Source organism: Rutidosis leptorrhynchoides, chromosome 2 (assembly GCF_046630445.1).
Source record: "Rutidosis leptorrhynchoides isolate AG116_Rl617_1_P2 chromosome 2, CSIRO_AGI_Rlap_v1, whole genome shotgun sequence".
NCBI lineage: Eukaryota > Viridiplantae > Streptophyta > Magnoliopsida > Asterales > Asteraceae > Rutidosis > Rutidosis leptorrhynchoides.
In genome coordinates, this window is record NC_092334.1 from 696,062,076 (window position 1) to 696,082,722 (window position 20,647).

Sequence of the window (20,647 nt, forward strand, 5' to 3'; positions counted from 1 at the left end):
TGCTACTTATGAATCTAAACTAATTCTAATTTCATGTTGTTATTTGTCTATAAAAAAAATTGATTATGATTATGATTTATGTTGTTCATCTTTCTGAAAATAGAAAATGTCAAACTTATCAAAGCTTGAGTTTGATGCCTTAGACGTATCGGGAACAAACTACACATCATGGGTTATGGACGTAGAAATAAATCTTTGATCATTGGGTATTCTAGGAACTTTAAAAGAAAATAATACTTGTTCCGATCAAGATAAATTAAAATCAATTGCTTTTATTCGCAAACATATTGATACCACTTTAAAACATATGTTTCTCACTATCAAAGATCCACATGTTTTATGGGAAAGTATCAAGAGTAGATTCGATAATCAAAAGGAAATATTACTCCCAGCTGCGAGGGAAGAATGGAGAAATCTAAGGTTCCATGATTTCAAAATGGTAAGTGAATACAGCTCGGCCATGTTCAAGATCCGTTCAAAGCTTCAATTCTGTAGTCAAGAAATAAGTGATGCTGATATGATGGAGAAAACTTTCTCCACAATGCATTCTGCAAACATAACTGTGCAAGAAAATTTAAGATTGCAGAATTATAAAACTTTTTCCAAACTTCAAACTTATCTCTTAGTTGCAGAAGTTAATAAAGAATTACTGATGAAAAATCAAGAATCTCGTCCTATCGGTGCGCTAGCATTTTCTGAAGCTAATGCTATTAACAATAATAATAATAAAAGAAGAAATGCACATGGACGAGGGCGTGGACAAGGTCGTGGCCATATTGGCCAAAACCATCATCATGGAAATTACCATAACAATAATAAAAATCATAACTATGTTCGAAATCACCCTTATGGTAATGGTCGTGGTGGTGGTCGTGGTCGTGGTGGTAGTGGTCGTGGACAAAGAAATAATAATCCACAAAATTATAAAATTCAAACACCATACAATCCCACAAATCACAATGTTGAAGAAGGCTCTTCAAAGAATGTTGAAGATTCTTGTTACCGATATGGTAAAATTGGCCACTGGTCTAAAAACTTCCAAACAAATCAGAATTCTGTTAATCGGTATCAAGAATCCCTAAAGGAAAAACGAAAAGAAGAAAATCTTGTGGATGATCTTGATACAAAAATCACTGAGCCAACTTGTGACTACTTTAATGAATAAATTTCTAATATATATATATATATATATATATATATATATATATATATATATATATATATATATATATATATATATATATATATATATATATATATATATATATATATATATATATATATCCTATTATATGTTCCCGTTAAATAAATGGTTGTAGATTTTCAATCTACACCATATCTAGTTTACTACATATTTCCTTATTATGTGCTATCGTTTGTAACATGTTTTGAATGTAATATATTGATGAATTATGTACTCATTATTTGTTTCTCATATTTTTTTTGAAGTTCATGATGTATACTGCTGGAGTAAAAAATCAGTTAAATGGTAGAGATATTTGTATTGCAGACAGTGGTGCCACTCACACCATACTCAAATCTAAAAAATATTTCACAGACTTGAAAGCAACGGAAGGAACTATACATACTATATCATGTCCTGTGGACTTGATAAAAGGAATGGGAAAGGCAAAATTCATGTTACCAAATGGTACGAATTTTCTGATAAATAATGCCTTATTTTCTCCAATGTCAAAGAGAAATTTGTTAAGTTTCTCTGACATATATCAAAATGGATATGATTATCAGTCAGTGACAACAGAAAATGAAAAATATTTAAGTATCACTGATAAGAATCGTGTAATTGAAAAACTACCAAGACTTCATTCTGGTTTACATTATACACATATAAATGTACCTGAAGTAAATGTGGTAGTTAAAGAAAAATCATGTGATCCTGTAATGATCAGTTTGTGGCATGAGAGATTAGGCCACCCAGGATCAACAATGATGAAAAGAATAATACAAAATACACATGGACATCCATTGGCGGATCAAAGGATCCCTCATGATGCACTTATCCCATGTACATCATGCTCACTTGGAAAGTTGATAATAAGACCATCACCTCTTAAGGTTGAAAAAGAATCACCAATATTTCTTGAAAGAATTCAAGGTGATATATGTGGACCAATTCATCCACCATGTGGACCATTTAGATATTTTATGGTTCTAATAGACGCATCTAGTAGATGGTCTCATGTTTGTCTATTATCAAGTCGAAATATGGCATTTGCAAAATTTCTTGCTCAAATTATTAAATTGAGAGCACATTTCCCTGATTATACTATTAAAAGGGTAAGACTAGATAATGCCGGTGAGTTTACGTCTCAAGCATTTAATAACTTTTGCATGTCTATTGGGATTATTGTTGAACATCCTGTTGCCCATGTGCATACACAAAATGGTTTAGCTGAATCATTAATTAAACGATTGCAGCTAATAGCTAGACCATTGATAATGAGAACAAAACTCCCAGTATATGTATGGGGTCATGCAATTTTGCATGCTGCAACATTGATTCGCATTAGACCAAGCGCAAGTCATACATATTCTCCCTTGCAACTTGCTTTTGGCCATCAGCCAAATATTTCCCACCTTAGAACATTTGGTTGTGCGGTTTATGTCCCTATCGCACCACCACAACGCACTAAAATGGGTCCTCAAAGAAGGATGGGAATATATGTTGGATATGAAACATCTTCAATAATAAGATATATTGAACCCATGACGGGTGATGTTTTTACAGCACGTTTTGCTGATTGTCACTTTAATGAAACATTATTCCCTAGATTAGGGGGAGAAATAAAAAATAAAGAAAATGATGTTTCATGGTGTGAACCTCAATTAATGTGTCTTGATCCTCGCACAAAAGAATGCGAGACTGAAGTTCAAAAAATAATGCATATGCAAGAATTTGCGAATAAATTGCCTGATGCATTTACAGATACAAAAAAAGTGACTAAATCATATATACCAGCAGCAAATGCTCCAGCTCGAATTGAAATTCCAAAAACTGGCAATAATGTCATTCTTGAGTCTTTGCCACGCCAGAAACGTGGGAGACCAATTGGTTCCAAAGATAAAAATCTTCGAAAAAGAAAATCAGCTGATAATGAGGTAAAAGAAAGTGTTCAAGAAGAACTACAAATCAATACTCCTTCTGCAGAGGAGATTGATGATGTCAATACGAAATTTTCAATCAATTATGCATATTCAAAAATATTATGGAACCGAAATGAAATGAAAAATCTTGATGAGATATTTTCATATAATGTTGCATATGACATCATGAATGATGATGATGATCCAGAACCAAAATCTGTCATAAAATGTCAAAATAGACATGATTGGGATCATTAGAAAGGAGCAATACGAGCTGAATTTGAATCGCTCAATAAAAGAAAAGTTTTCGGATCTATCATTCTCACACCTAAAGATGTGAAACCTGTGGGATATAGATGGGTTTTTGTGCGAAAAAGAAATGAGAAAAATGAAGTTACAAGGTATAAAGCTAGACTTGTAGCTCAAGGTTTTTCTCAAAGACCAGGAATTGATTATGAGGAAACTTATTCTCCTGTTATGGATGCAATTACTTTTAGATACTTAATCAGTCTGGCAGTTTCTAAAAATTTAGAAATGCATCTCATGGATGTTGTGACTGCTTATCTTTATGGATCACTTGATAGTGATATATATATGAAGATACCTGAAGGATTTAAGGTATCAGAAGCAACCAATGCAAAACCCAAAGAAATGTACTCAATCAAGTTACAAAGGTCTTTATATGGGTTGAAACAATCGGGTCGCATGTGGTATAAACGATTAAGTGATTACTTGATAAGCAAAGGGTATACCAATAATCTTATTTGCCCATGTGTTTTCATTAAGAAAACAACATCCGGATATGTGATCATAGCAGCTGTTTATGTTGATGATCTTAATATCATAGGTACAAATAAAGAGATCCATGAAGCCATTCAACTTCTAAAGAAAGAATTTGAAATGAAAGATCTCGGAAAAACCAAGTATTGCCTTGGTTTACAAATTGAACATATGCCTAATGGTTTACTTGTACATCAAACAACATATACTGAAAAGATTTTAAAACGTTTTAATATGGACAAGGCAAAACCATTAAGTACTCCTATGGTTGTTAGATCACTTAATGTTGACACTGATCCATTTCGTCCATGTGAAGATCATGAAGATATCCTAGGACCAGAAGTACCATATCTTAGTGCAATTGGAGCTCTTATGTATCTTACAAATTGTACAAGACCTGACATTTCTTTTGCAGTTAATTTGTTGGCAAGGTTCAGCTCAGCTCCTACCAAAAGACACTGGAATGGGATCAAACACATATTTCGATACCTTCGAGGAACTACTGATTTAGGATTATTTTATTCTAACGAATCGAAACAAGATTTGGTTGGTTATGCAGATGCAGGTTATTTATCTGATCCACATAAAGCTAAATCTCAAAATGGATATGTATTCCTAAATGGAGGTACCGCAATATCATGGCGTTCTCAAAAACAAACACTTGTTGCAACATCATCAAATCATGCCGAAGTGATTGCATTACATGAAGCTACTCGGGAATATTTTTGGTTGAGATCAATGACACAACTCATTACTGATTCTTGTGGACTAGAACGCGATAAAAGTCCAACAACTATCTATGAGGATAATGTAGCTTGCATAACACAGATGAAAGAAGGGTATATCAAAAGTGACCGAACAAAACACATACCTCCTAGATTCTTCTCATACACTCAAAATCTCATTAAGGACAACCAGATTGAAATGAGATATGTTCAGTCCAACAAAAACTCTGCTGACCTTTTCACCAAAGCACTTCCAACTGCTATTTTCAGAACACACATTCATAATATTGGCATGAGGCATGTTCAGAAGATGTAACAATTCAGGTGTTGCCTACTTGAGGGGGAGTCAACTCTATGCTGCACTCTTTTTCCCTTAGCTAAAGTTTTATCCCAATGGGTTTTCTTTAGCAAGGTTTTTAACGAGGCAGTACTAGTTATTCTCTAATAAAATTGTCATCCAAGGGGGAGTGTTATAAAAGTTAAATTGGATATTAATTTTATTATTATTATAGATATTGTATAGTAGATTTTTTGAGTATAAATATGTGTGTTATGAGTTTATAAAACACAAACTAAATATATTCTCTCATATTCTCTCATATTCTCTCATATTCTCTCTATATACTTATTAGTCTACAGTCAAGAACTAGGCCACTAAAAGTAGTTATAAGTCTACAGAATTATAACAACTATTTATTTATATATCTTTTTGTTTAGGAAAGTTAAGATGTTATTACTGATTTTTAATTATTATTACCATATATACTAAACCGCGAAAATGGAAGACCAACGGGGATCCGCCACATACCACTTTTTCACTGTTATACTGCAGCTACAGTATTTTCCTTCCCCCCCTTTTCTTGTTACTCCCTTTACAATTGCATAAATGGAAGACCAATGGGGACCGGCCACATATCACTTTTTCAATGTTATACTGTTACTCCCTTTATCTAAAACTCAGAAACTAGGAACAGTGACAAATTACAAATCTAAACGCAATTAGTACAACTCATTCATGCACACTACACCTCATAAAGCACTTAGTGCAAATTACAATTCCTAATGCTCTTGATACAACTTTATAATGCACATTTTTAACACCCTTCTTTGATGTAGCCAGTTGGTACTATTTTTAGTACACTTAATACAAGTTGCTAATGCACTTGCTTCTACGAAAAATACCAACAACCTTCACAGTTAGCCGCCACCGGGAGCGAATTCCGGCAACAATGACCGCCGGCATACGCCATCATAACCTTATCGGTTGACGTATGTAACCACCACAGATGACTACTTCAACCACTGTCAGTACCACTGTCACCACCAAAATCTGAAAAAAGATGCGAAACCAAGAAAAATGTGATTTTCAAAGCAATAGGTACTAAATTAATAAAAACAAAGATCTTGAAACAAGAATAACAAAAATTAACAAAGATCTTGAAAAAAAATCACCAAAGATCTTGAATCAAGAACCAAAAACAAGATGTTAAAACAAATCTGATAAACAAATAAAAACTTAAAAACCTCAAATTGATAAACAAAAAATACTTAAATAAATAAAAGTTAACAAATCCTAAACTAAAAAAAATATAAATTAACAATAAAGCCACCATCGACGACGGCGAGTTCCAGCAACACAAGACGTCGGTCACAAACACAACCACTCAGCTCTGAAAAAAATAAACGCGGTTACAACAAGGAAAATGCTATTAAAACACAAAAACAATATATAAACGAAAAACAGAACTAGATCTGAAAATAAACTCAGATCTAAACAAAAAAAAAAGATAAATCTTAAGAAAAAAAATTCGGATTCATAAAGGAGATAAACTTATCTAAACATTGGCGACTTCGGTGATGAACGGCCAAGGTGGTTTGGTGGTCGATGGACAAGAAGACGAGGCGATAAGGGTTTAATTTCGCCGGAAAACAGGGACGACGAAGACCACCGTCAACAACCACGAAGCGCTAAGAAGAATAATGGAGTATGAACCGTCATAAAAAGCATCGCAAGTAGTGGTTTAATCAAAAAGGTTATGTGTGGATGGCAATTTCAGGAGACTCAATCATGGAAGAGTATAAGAGGTGGATATATTTTTAGATCTAGGTTTGTTTAGTTTTTAGGAAAATGAGTACCGTAGTACTCCGTAGGTTAATAGAGATAAATAGGTAAGATTCAATTTTAGTTTTAATGGATGGATGGATGTAAGCCTGTAGCCTATTTATTTCTTTTTATGAGTAGTTTTTATTTCCATTGGGCTTTGGCCCAGTGAAGCGGGCTTGGCCCATCACTAGTTATCCTTCTATTGCATGTGAAATACCATGTTGAGTGTGTGGGATTGCACACACTAGATTATGTCTTCGATTCATTTACCATGAACGAAGAAAATTGTGGCGTAAGGAAATGGCGAATGAGAATGAAAGATGGCGAAAATCAATGTATGTGGAAATGAATACAATGTTTAAAAACCGAAGCCAGCTTTGTTGTTTGGATCGGTGGGTGATCATTCGAAGAGCCTGAAGTTCAAAGAATGTGTACGAATTTGGTAGTAACGAATTAACGTTGAACCTAGTGACGAATATGGTGTTCACTATTTAAAACATTAAAAACAAAGCTTACCGTTACGTGTAATTAGTGGTATAATGATTCTACTAATAGTAGTATATATGTGGTTTCCTAACTAGATTTTAGAATTAGGGAACAAAGAAGTACGTAGCTAGAGCGATACATGTGCGTTTATGCTTTCGGAGACTATCCTGAAGATATTACTTGGAATACTTGAGATATTGTTTGCTTCATACAACTGTGAGTAGGAGCGAAAAGTTGGGCTGGGCCAAGTTGACGGATCCAACATGCTTCATACAAAGGATTTACAAGCCACTCATCGGTTACAATTACTTCTACTTTGAAGCCAATTAAAAGAAAATTTTCTAATGGAATCAAATAGAATATCTTTCTTCATCCTTCAGGATCCAAAGAGGACACTTATTATGAAAACGAACTTAAAAGCACTAATAGTTCGATACTCTCATTAGGGCTTCTTACCTTATCGGTATTCATCACATTGTGCATATCCTAGCTTTCGGTGTTTACCAGTTATTCTCTAGTTTTCGCATTGTTTTGCATCTTAAATATCACCTATTGTGCGTATCATAAATCTCGCTTTCAGTGTTTACCAGCTATACTATCTGTTCACATCATTGTGCATCTTAAATTTCCCCTTTTTTTACTTTCAATTGGTAGAGTTTGATAAATATCTATTATTTCCAGGTTTTCACTTGTTAGATATCTATTGTAACGTAGACTCTCACCTTTTTGGGTCCCTTTTACTCGGGGCCAAATCTAGCATATAAGTTACCGGCTCTTGCATGATTCATTGAACACAGAAACCATCCATGCAGTTATATACTGTATTTATTTTCATTTACCACTTCAAATACTTTCATAGATTTTCCTAAATCCACTGCAAATAAGAGTGGATTAAGCAGGTATATAGAGAGAACAAAAACAAAACATACAAAGTTGAGTCTTTATCAAGATTTATTTACATTCTCCTTACATTATATAAAGTGGAACAAACTAGCTAGCAGAACACCTTTGTACATAATGACATATTCCAATATATATTCTATATACAACTCCATACTAACAATATCATACGCTCCCATACTGCAATATAACAGCTCCAACTATCCAAAATAAAACACGTGATATCATCATTATATAAAACCTCCATTCGGCAAAATATAATTCTCAGTGAGAAGTCGGAAGCATCATAACGCAACTTAAATTAATTATTTAAGCTCTCCTCGACAGCCATAAACTATGTAATAATATGTATTATCCTACTCCCTATCTCCCTACAAACATAAACCTGTAACAAATCATACTCTTGTATTAATTTTCCAGTTACTTCTGTAGGGTTAATTGCATAAAGGAATAACAAACTTGAGTCCAAACTGTATTACCAATAATAACAGACTTTCATCAATTATAATGAAAACCCTTAAACTTTTAAAAACCTTTGACAATATTCTCAGTAGCCTAATATCTGTTCTTCCTAAGACTTTTTTCACACCGATAGTATATCCTAGAACGTGTCAATGTAGAATAAACCAACGCAAGTATATGCTGCTAAATTCAATTTGAAGTTAAGAAGTATGTTTGACTTTCTCTTACATTACGTTGATGGTTAACTAACGGTGCGCTTGATAAAACTGAATGGTTTAGAGCTGAGTGGTTCATAATCCGAATAATTCAAAGGTTCTGAATGACGTTGCTTAATGGTGCTTACATAAAATTTAGGTAAAAATTAGGTGCTTAATGGTTAAAAGAGGATATTACATAAGAAATTAGGTGCTAAATGGTTAAGAGAGGATTCTAGCTCTGAATGGTTCAGCATTGAGTGCTGACCATTCAGCACCATCTGTCATTCAAAGGTCAGAACCAAACGCGCTGAATGCTGAATGTTCAACATTATTCAGCACTGAACCATTTAATTAAGAGGTAAACAATTCATCCTAAGATAACGGTTATCGGTCACTTGCTGAAAATTACCTTACATTATAGTTTGAGTGAGGATTTATTTTCTGGTACATAAATCCTCTTAGTACATACTATTTAAGTATGTGTAAGAATAATCATCCAAGTATAATACTATATAAGTACGTGAAGTAAATGCAACGTATAAAAATGGATATATACATAGAAAAGTAGTATGAGTAGAGTTATATACCTAGATATAGTAACAAGAACCTATGCACGCTCAGGACTGGAACCATCTACATCTTCTGCGACTGATGAGTTGTCCTCACCTCTTGAATTTAGACTACCAAGATTCATTCGCTGCACCTCTTCTCTAGTATAAATAAATATCTTACGCACCATGCAACAAAATTCCCTGATAAGGACACGAAGAAGATGAATATAAGAAAAAGGGTCAGGCAGGTTGTGTAACGACCAAAAGGGGTAATTATTTATAAGGGTCGGAACGAGTTGGGTGTTTTAAAATTTGTAATGTTTTATAAACATTATTAACAACAACAACAACAATACCCAATTCCACTAAAGTGGAGTATGGGGGAGGTTAGATGTAGGCAGTCCTTTCCTCTACCCTAAAGTAAAAGGGAAGTCATTCTTCTACCCAGGATACCTATCGGTCCCCAGGTAGAGGAAGTCGTCCCTCCCTATTCTGTAGAGCAGAGAGGCTGCTTCCTAGGGACCTCCGACCAGAAAGAACCATGAAATCCGATATGTGAAGTAAAAATATACAAGTAAAGTTGGCAAAATAGAAGCTTTACCATGAATAATGTATACTCCAATACGATATATATAGGTAAATAAAGCATATAACAATATTGAGTAATATAACATATAAGTAAAATATGTGAGTGTCAAATATGCAAGTATAACAAGTCATGTAAGTACAATAAGTATACGTAAACATGTTGGTAAGAAGCATGTAGGTATAATATGCAGTATAAAATAGATGGTATACTATGTAGGCATAGACAAATAAGTATGCTATGTTAGCATAAAAACATGTGATATGTAAGTACGTATAAATTAATTGCTATATAATGTAATACAAACATGTAACCATATAGTGCAATAAAGCATGTGAATATGCTACAATAAGTATAGATATATTATATATCCATAAAACATGTCCAGCCAATACGTAAAGTCCCACGAAAAAAAAAAAAAAAAAAAAAAAAAGACATATATGAAGTGCACACAAGCAAGTAGGCAAGAAATATAATATAAATATATAAGATAAATAAACACCATGTAGAACCTAGTCATCTATTCTAATTCTACTCCTCCACAAATTCCTATCAGAAGTCATGTCCTCGGTCAATAAGAGCTCCTTCATGTCAAGCTTCAATCTATCCTCCAACCTACGTTTGGGTCTACCCCTTCTCCTTACGCCCCCAACAACGAGGGTCTCGACTCTCCTAACCGGGGCTAAAAGTGGGCGCCTCATAACATGCCCGAACCATCTAAAAGTGGGCGCCTCATAACATGCCCGAACCATCTAAGTTTTAGCTAATACTTCAATTTTGCCAGTTTAACCCCTTAGAGATAAAACCTAACGTGAATTAACTCATTCGTGAGTAATTAGATGATTCCCATCCAGGTCAGTATGATGTACTGTTAGAAACTTTTGAAAATAGAACCACTGAAACTGTAAATGTCAAGTAAAATTAATATTTTGAAATATGAGTTCTTACTGCCATGGGTCATCTCCAACAAGCATCATGTCACCCTCATCGTCTGTGTACACAACCAGCCAAGTCTTGTTTTGGGTTTTAAGTTCTCCATTGAACTCAAATAACTCGTCTAATTCAGCAATTAAATCATCATAGTTGTTGAATTTTGTAAGATCCAAAGACCTTCCAAGGGCAATCCCCTGCTTATGAACCTGAAATCAACATAATTTTATAAGTTAAAACGGGGAGATGATTTATAGAAGCATATAGTACACCGCTAGAAGTCGTAAGTGTAAACCATAAAACTTGAGAAATGGACAATTTAGATGTTTTGTTCACTAATGCTGAATGTCAAAAGTCATCTATCTAAACCGTGATTATACTTTTTGATGCATTTAACCTCTGAAATCCTATTTATTCAATGAATAAGCTCGTTATAAAATAATTTCTATTACCATTTGATACAGTCACACACTATAAAGAAAAGGACAGATGCATAAAATGTAACAAACTTTCCTCGAAAGTTCTAACTTGAGTAACAGATTATTTTCCTTCTCTCCTATCAAAATATAACAATTATTATTATTCAAGAAAGTTCCATTTTGGACAACCAATACCTTTGTACAACTCCTTGTTGAAATTCCCTGTACTTTATGCTTCTCTCTTTCTTTAGCAACCGATAGATTACCAATTCCATTTTGACCCGTGGATTGCTCAGATCTCTGATCAGATTCGAATGCGGGGTCTTTTCCTAACTTTAACCCTTGATCTGCATTTAAAGCAACCTTATTATTACCCGCTAGGGGCACACCAAATATTTTGCAATTTCCGTCTCCGGGCTTTTTTGCATCGTTTTGCTGAATCTGTGGAGATTTCGGCATGTGTAAATATGAAGAAAGTGGTGGAGCCATTAGCCAATTCTCGTGTAGCCGCTCATTACCCCTTTGATTAACAGAATATTCGCTAAAGGCACTAGCATTAACACCTTTCATGGTTGAGCCCATTAAGTTGAGGGCCAGATTGGAGGGCATGTTTGACCACAGGTTTGATTGTATGCTGACTTTACCATCTGTTTGATTGTTCTTAGATCCAAAACCTGATAATAGATCTGTGAAACAAGATTCTGCAGGCCTCCGAAAAGGTGAAATTTTCGACGTCCCATAATGTTGAGACACCGAAACAGGATCTATTTTGTCATCTTCTGTTATCGATGATGGCCACTGAATGGGCCTATCACATGAATCTGACTCGTTAAACGAGATTCTTGAAGCTGATAGTTGTTCTGATCCTTGCAAGACCCTTGAATATGCACTTGCAGGTAAAGGGTCTGCTGGGATGGGTCTTGATGAACCTATATTCAAGTTAACTTATAAAGGAACGTTCATTGTTAGCAGATTCACCAAACCTAGATGTAGCAGATTTGACCCATTTTGACACATAACCCAACCAACTAACCCATTTTACCACTTCGACTGCAAGAGAAAGTACATACCTTGTTTTGTAAGAACAGGGGAATCAGGGGATAAAGGCAACATGCTCGAACGAGGCCTTTTCTGTTTTTGCACAGCAAGTTGACTTATTGCAGGAGGGGTAAGAGTGGGCTCTATTTTCCAGGGTGAAACTCTATCTGGACGAGGAATAGTCGATGTTTCATCCCACCGTACCTATAAATAAAGATGAGAATAATGTAATATTTCATGACATCGAATTAGGTAGTAAAGATGATAGTCAGACTGTAAATAATACCTTCAGGCATCTCCACTTAGATTCGGGCCAGCAATTCGGATCAGACTCTTCAATCCCAACTATGGTTCCAGTAAACCTACAGGATAAAACAAATTACTATGTCATACTGTCATAGTATAGGCACCAAATAATACAGTACAACAAATTAACGAAATATAGAAGAGAAAAGTCCGCTAGCTATACCTTTGCTCCGGTGCTTCTTCACCTTCAAACCTCATTTTGAATCTCATCCCTATCGAGTAGTTGTTCTTGATAGACTCCATGTACTGATCATATGGAACAATGAACTCTGAGGGGCTAGTCCTATAACAATTTTAATAAACCTTTCACTGCCACGTTAAGAATATTAGAGGTCACAATTTTGACCCATTTACTTCTGATAGGTTGTGTCTCAAATGGGCTACATAAAACAGGCATGATTTTAATAGGTTAACTTGGCTGAAACTCACCCAAAAGCTATATGTGATGCATTCAACTTTCTAAATGGTTTTATTAGAAAATTTGATTGTTATTGTAGTTGTACTTATTTTTGTAATCAGCATTAGGATGTTAATTAGTTATAAGAAAAAATTTGAAGATGGGCAAAAGGTTTTTGTGAGTCAAACCCAGGAGGGCCTGTGTTGAAAGTAATACAATGATATGTTTCAACCTGATCTCGTGACCCACACGTACCTTCACAGCAGGGTCGTGTGGGTCACAAATGTCATTATTTGAATGCGTTATTGATCACATACCTAGGCTTGTAATAGACTGTAAATATAGTTCCTGTCTGGATGGCATGCCACGCGGTTGCAAGCACTCCGAGATGCATGCTATGACTGGATATTACAGAAGATGGGACGTTTGCCTGCTGTCTCATTGCACGTCTTACACCCACACGAAGCTCTCCATTTTCACCTCTACATACACAAATTACCCCATCAGTAAAAAAAACAAAATTCAAATGGAAATATTATATAAACTGCTAATTACATTTGTCAATACCTTAAGAATATAAAGGCGTCACCGGCTACCAGCCTTTTAGAACTAACAAAGACACTCCAACCACTTTGAAGAAGATGCCTGCGTGGTTGACCTGGTATTGACATTATAAAAAAAATAATAAATAAATAAAAGAATTAGAGCTTCACCAAACGCTCATACAGAGAAACAAATAACCAAATAAAGTAAAGCAGCTTTGCTTTGTTTTTTGCTAAAACAAAAACTGTATACTTAGTGCAGTTCAACGTTATTAATGCGGGTAAAATACGCAAGTAACATATCAGGTTATAAAAAGCAAAACTTTAGAGAAATCTACAGCTCTAAAATGGAAAGTGTATATATATGGCTTATTACCCCGAAATATGTGCCTGAAGCGCCACTCGTATCCATACAAATCCTTGGCTACGAGCTCTTGTGTTGGAGGTTGCCTTGACATGTCCTGCACAATCAGATGACCATAGAAGCCTAAGTAACAAAACGTTAAAAAAAAAAAAAAAGTTGATGAAATTCAAACTTTTCACAGTAAGCTACAAACCAGTGGAGGAAGGCATTCGTCAGCATGGCGTCTCAATACAGAAAACCCACCATGAGTACTCGTATCAGAAGCAGTCAACGTCTTGCAAAAAGAATGCACATGAAATCGAGATTGCGCACGTGGTATTGCTTCCTTTTTCACCGCATATTCATCTTGCTTTTGTCAAAGAAAATTTCATAGAAAAAATACATTAAAATAAATAATCGGATGCTAGCTACACATATGGTAGAAAATTTCATCACCTAAAACTGAGCTCACATTAGCTTCGGGCATTAAAGTAATTTGCGCAAACACTTCATCTGTCTCTGGTTCCGCCTACACACAAACACCACCTTTAAACACCCAAAATCAGCTGAATTAAAATTAAATATGAATAATTCTTGACAATTGTACCCTTAATTGCACATTCATAACACGGCAAAGGATCTTTGATGGAAGGTTATAAACTGGCATCTGTTGTTCTGCAACTTGATTGGTTGACGCCTCAACCTGATAAACATAACACAATACCTTCAGATTACACACAGACTATAAACAACTCATCACTAACTATTTGTAACACCTATTCAGACAAAATTAATACAAGTTTATTCATACCTGTTCTATGTGTCCTTGAGGAAAATAGAACACTATGTCATTTTCCTGAGGGACAGTAACGAGCGGACCAGCACAAGCTCGCCATAGTTCCTTATATAGAGCAATATCTGCATCACCTACACACACAAAAATATATTTAATCAACAAATTATTAATTGATCTGTAAATAGTAATTCTGAGATGTACCTTTTCCAGCACCGGTGACATCGTTTTTGTCGCTAATTTTAGATAACGAAAACGTGTCTCTGTCAGTTCTTATACAACTATTATTGTTATTGTTATTACCTATGCTTGTAACTTCTGAAGATGTCATTTCACTACAATAATCGACTTTCAACACAGATCTGTTATCTAAGATCACACAATAACTCTCACTAAAACCCTTGACTTCAAACTGTAATTACCACAGATCAACTGTAATTGAGTTTAAAACGACTGTAAAACTGCACCAAACAGCTTCCTAAACCGTGAGTTCGCATTAAAACACCAAAATCCGACTTCAATCACAAGAGATTACCTCAGTTCAGTCCAAAACACCTGTTAAATTGCATAAATCTATCTATTATTACATAAAATAGCTTCAGACACCGTTATTTATAAATCGAATACTAGAATTCGGTGTAAATTTGTCCAAAACACCTTTAAACGTGCATTAAATGAGCAAATATACATCAAATACCATCCGAAACCCTAATTTCAACCTGAAATCACTATCTAAACCCTAAAACCTGTATCGAAAGAAGAAATTCGTCATAAAACAGCTTCCCTAACCGTAAATTATCAATAAAACCCTATAATTCAACTGCAAATCACTAAAGATCACCTCAATTCAGTACAAAATACCTTTTACACTGCATAAAATGAAGAAATTTAACAGAACACATCAGCTGAAACCGTATGTTATAACCAAAACCCTAGGGTAAATCACTACAGATCACCTCAAATTTAGTAAATAAAGCTGTAAAACTGCACTAACTGAGCAAATTCAACACGAAACAGCTTCCGAAAAATCTACATCAACAATCAAAATTCACTTTCTCTCTCTCTCTCTCTAAATCATGATAATTTTTAGAGAAAAACAAGATATTCATGGATTGGTTGTAGGTCCAAATTGAAATCTGGTTGTTTGTAGTAATTTCAACAGGTGGTCCAAATTTCTAACAACTAAAAAATGTGACCGGTTAATTCCGGTTATCTGGACCCAGGACCGGGTTGGTTTTATTTTCCCGGGAGTGAGTGATGAACCAAATCTAAAACGATACCATATTTTGGAAAGGGATGATATTACCATTAATTATTCTTTGTATTTATGGTCTTATATACTATGATGACAACCAACCAATTTTCCAACTTAGTACTTTCATTATTATATATATATATATATATATATATATATATATATATATATATATATATATATATATATATATATATATATATATATATATATATTATATTATATTATATTATATTATATTATACCTATATCCTAAAACACGCGCCAGATTTCGTCATTTCAGTTCTATCGAATTGTCGTTTTGATTTTGCGTTCACAATATAAATGGTCCCTCAACTTCGGCTCAATTTAATCAACGACCCCTCAACTTTACACTTTTTCAGGGGTATAAAACGCAAACATATAATTTTATTAAAATAAAAGAAAATAATTCCGCCTGAATTTTTAACAGGCCCTCTCTTTTCGCTCGGTGCGATTTAAATTTTTTCGAAACCACCGTTCAACTCGAAAAAATCTAATGAACACAACGGGACTAACTACGCGCGAAATAGACATCATTAAAAAACACTAGATAACGGGTCATATATTCTCGCTCGGTGTGAGTTAAATTTTTCCAATACCACCGTTTAACTCGAAATAATTTTACGAACACAACGCGACTAACTATACGCGGAACGGACATCGTTAAAAAAACACTAAATATTTCGGGCTATATTACATACATATACATACACGTCCAACAAACAACCCAACTTACTAGATATACATTAGGTACCAAACAACGTATATCCAAATTCGACCACGCGTCGAACACAACCGTAGCAAAACGCGGTCCAATTTTTTTCTAGTTTGTAACAATTTTTTACTATAAATAAAGAAGAATTTCTATTGTGTAGAAATTTTTTTCACTGGGGATAAAAAAAAAAATTAAAACTTATATGTGAAGGTGTTTGAGCAAAATATGAACGTTATTTGGCAAAATTTGAAGGTTTTTAGCAAAATTTGAATGTTTTTGAACAACATTTGAATATTTTGGGGCAAAAAATAAAATTCACTAAGGACAAAATCGAAAAATTCAAAATTTTACACTGAAAATTGCACTCTCACTGGGGGCGGGCGCCCCCTTGTCCCTACATAAAACCGCCCCTGCATTACTCTTATCCATTACACTTGTCATACAATCATATTATGCTACATCAGCACTATCTCGGCAACTTCTTTTTATCACTTAACTCATCACACTCCACTAGTATCCATGACACCTGTTATACAACCACATTGACCTCACTTCAAATATTATTTTATTATTATTATTATTATTATTATTATTATTATTATTATTATTATTATCTTTATCTTTATCTTTATCTTTATTTATTTAAGCCTATTAATTTTATTTAAACGGAACTTATCATGCGGGAAATTGGGTTTTTCGAAAAAATAATCATCTGATAATTTTTAGCTTATCCTTCCCGGTCTCTCGGAAAATGTCTTCTAGGAGCTCTAGGTAGATACGACTTCATTTTTGGCTTCATCTTCTTCTAAAAAATCTATAGCATCGAGTGCTTGAAGTGGATTATATGCATTTGCAATTGCTAGAGCCTTTTCATAAATGTCATCGTCGCAATTCATTCTCGAACGTTTATAAAATTTCTGTTGTTTTAAAAAGTAGTTTGAGTGGTAGTTTAAAGAATAAAATGTATGAAAAAGGGTAGTATTGTATATAGGGAAATATATTGTAATTTTTTAAAATATAATAATAATAACAATAATAATAATAATAATAATAATAATAATAAAACTATCCGTTGTAATATTACGTCTATATATGTATGGTTTTTTAAATATTTTAATCAAAAATTCACTATTCCAACGTTTTCAAGACTGTCAAAGATGGGCATTTCGAATGACAACCATGCAACGGCGGAGGCAAGGATGGGTGCTAATATTGGCGTCGTTGAAGGGCGCAACCAACGACGGCCTAACGACGGGCCCGATACTAGCGTTCTTACTCCGCAATATTTTATATCGTGAGAAAAAATGGAAGATGATTTTTCGGGAAGTGGAAAGGGGATGGTAAAATTTTTCTTGATAAGTATTGTCATTATTTCATCATTCATCTATATATTTAACGTTTATTTATATATTATTTCATTATATAGATGAAAAATAATAATTTTTATGAACAAAAACATAGTTTTTATCAAAATATATTATAAGAAGAACATTACACATGATGAATATTTTCGAAGTATAAATTCTGACTAGTGAATGATACATATTTTTATTATATATATATATATATATATATATATATATATATATATATATATATATATATATATATATATATATATTCAAAATTCAAATTTAAATTCAAATCAAATACCAAATTAAATTATAAAATATATTATATATAGATATATAGAATACTATAATATGGGTACTCAAAATTCTCGATCAGTACTTCAAAAAATAAGAAGAAGAAAAAAAAAAGACTCATCTTTCTAAACTTTCTTTCAAATATTATTTATTATTTTTAATTCTAAAGTATTTGATTATACTTAATCCATATTCATTTAATACTCTTAATTTAATTCTGAATTTTTAATATATCACATTATTTAGGTGCATGTTTACTCGTCTATGATTTTCTATTCCACTTTTTTATTTTGAAATTTATAATAATAATAATTTATTCATTTGTATATTCCACCACACGATCCACACATGATAAGATTATAGCAACGTAATCCACATACGGTTTTAAACTAGATAGGTTTCAGACTGCGTGTTGCGGCGATTGCATTTAGATATGTGTTGCTTTGTACCCGTTTGCAGTATCGAACGATATTATATACAAAATCGTTACGTATATTTACGCAGCTAACATTAGCCGAATAAGTCCACAGAATGACATGTGTATAGACATAGCCTATGCTATCTAGTCTATAGTAAAGATAACCCACACACGTAGGTGTCTTCGAAACATGTGCGAAGTGTGCAGCTGAACAGGGCCCCAAATTTTTAAGGGTCCCCAAATTTTGAAACACCAATGTAATAATACATGTATATATATATCGTGACGGAATATGTTACTTGCGGATTATGATAAGTAGTAACTATTATGGATTGTGATATGGAAAATGATTTTTCCTACTACCATTTATGACTACCAAATCAACCTACTCAATCAAATAATAACATGTGTCTTCTATTATTTATTATCCAATAATTAATATTTAACCTATTACATTTTATCTAATTTACCCTCTACTAGTTAATTTGCGTATCTTTTACAAATTAACATTATCCCAATTGTGATCTCTCCTCACGATGTGACCGAAAATCATCCTGGCAATCGTCAATATCCATCTTATCAAAGATTGGTGCTTCTTTCATCAATTCTTCCAAATATCCCATAGTTTGAGTTGATCCGAGAATCGTTGACTCAAGTTTTTGCACAAAACGGATTTTGACACATTCAAAAACGTTTGTAGAGCAATGATTTGAGCAACCGCTCTGATACCAATTGTAAGTAACTAGAGGGGGGTGAATAGTTACTTGATACGTTTTTAACACTTTTTCGATTGATCACCAAATTCGATTAACTTTGATCAACCAATTCAACTCAAACTTGATGTGTGTAGTGTGTATATTCAAAATGATAAATGAAGTAATGTAAAGAATATAGACACAAGGATTTATAGTGGTTCGGTTGGATGTTAACTAATCCACCTTAATCCACTCCCCGATTACACTAATCGAGATTTGTTTCTTCACTAAGCACTTTTCTCCAAACCCGGTGGAGATTCGATTTACAAGTCTTCAACTTCTTTGGTAGACAACAAACCTAATCTTTCTATCCCTTTGAAAGATCAACTCCAACCTAGATCAACTTGTCTTCACCTTGGACAAGTATTAATCTCCAAATAAGATTAATCAACTTCCTAAGTCCCTTTAAGGAAGTAGATCACTAAGCTAGCCTATGCTTCTACTAATTGAAGTTACAAGACTTATACACTTTGTAATGATGATCCTAAGACAATACTAGGATATACATTACACTAAGTAAACTCACAAGATTAATGATTTTGATTAGTAAGTTTACAATAACCAAATTCTATATCTATAAGATCATAGAATCTTCTCTTGCTTGATCACATTTGAGTAGTAATTGTAGCCCTTGTGATCTCTGGAAATAAGTCTTTGAAATATGCAAGAGGGTCAGCTTCAAATGCTCATTAAAGTTTTCCTTTTATAGTGGGATTCAAAAAGTAGCCGTTGACACACGGTTGCCATCACGGTCGACCGTGGTTCGACCGTGCATACTCCAGTCCAAATTTAGTATCCGTTGTATAGCCGTTTGACTCAAATTTGAACACCACATTTTGGCACCTTTACTTCTTCTAGCACCTGCAAAAGAAACCAAACATCCTATACAAGTACTATATGCATTAAGTGTGTGAGATTTGGTCTTATTGCATGAAAGTGACTTAACATTCCAAAAGTGGCAAACCCAACATTCTTGGAGAAGTGTCTTGATTGATATTTTGGGAAATCTCAGTTTGGTCAAGACTTAGTTAGTCACATTAATGCCTTTGGTTCAATTCTAAAGACTAGTCACCATGTCATTAACTTCCTAGTTTCAATTAATCACAAGTTGTGTTCCATTTGAGTTTAGATAGAGATTAATTGAATAATGTCTTTATAAGATAATCATGAAGT

General features: G+C 33.8%; 1 protein-coding gene across 3 annotated transcripts; it reads right to left on the reverse strand.

The window, feature by feature from the left end:
- Nucleotides 1-8,121: 8,121 nt before the first annotated feature.
- LOC139894670 (auxin response factor 2B-like) lies at nucleotides 8,122-15,927 on the reverse strand. Of its 3 annotated transcripts, none has more exons than XM_071878074.1 (15): nucleotides 14,869-15,927; nucleotides 14,683-14,789; nucleotides 14,479-14,574; nucleotides 14,344-14,400; nucleotides 14,086-14,241; nucleotides 13,905-13,989; nucleotides 13,554-13,644; nucleotides 13,304-13,468; nucleotides 12,753-12,872; nucleotides 12,570-12,645; nucleotides 12,316-12,487; nucleotides 11,441-12,189; nucleotides 10,845-11,035; nucleotides 9,347-9,511; nucleotides 8,122-8,485 (listed from the first exon to the last, which is right to left on the reverse strand). In XM_071878074.1, exons 1-14 carry the CDS (start codon nucleotides 14,993-14,995, stop codon nucleotides 9,367-9,369), a joined length of 2,337 nt encoding a protein of 778 aa, XP_071734175.1. In that variant the 5' UTR covers nucleotides 14,996-15,927; the 3' UTR covers nucleotides 8,122-8,485; nucleotides 9,347-9,366. The 3 variants fall into 3 exon arrangements, with proteins under 3 accessions (XP_071734175.1, XP_071734174.1, XP_071734176.1); XM_071878073.1 differs by having other exon boundaries at nucleotides 14,683-14,798; nucleotides 14,869-15,926; XM_071878075.1 differs by having other exon boundaries at nucleotides 11,441-12,174; nucleotides 14,683-14,798; nucleotides 14,869-15,924.
- Between the last annotated feature and the right edge of the window lie 4,720 nt (nucleotides 15,928-20,647).

Excerpts from the sequence above, each read along its gene's own strand:
- LOC139894670 (XM_071878073.1), bottom strand. The coding sequence starts at position 14,995 with ATGACATCTTCAGAAGTTACAAGCATAGGTAATAACAATAACAATAAT. Across the intron at positions 14,799-14,868 it reads TGTCACCGGTGCTGGAAAAG|GTGATGCAGATATTGCTCTA; the intron begins GTACATCTCAGA and ends TTGTGTGTGTAG. Across the intron at positions 12,190-12,315 it reads CCCTGTTCTTACAAAACAAG|TTAACTTGAATATAGGTTCA; the intron begins GTATGTACTTTC and ends TTCCTTTATAAG.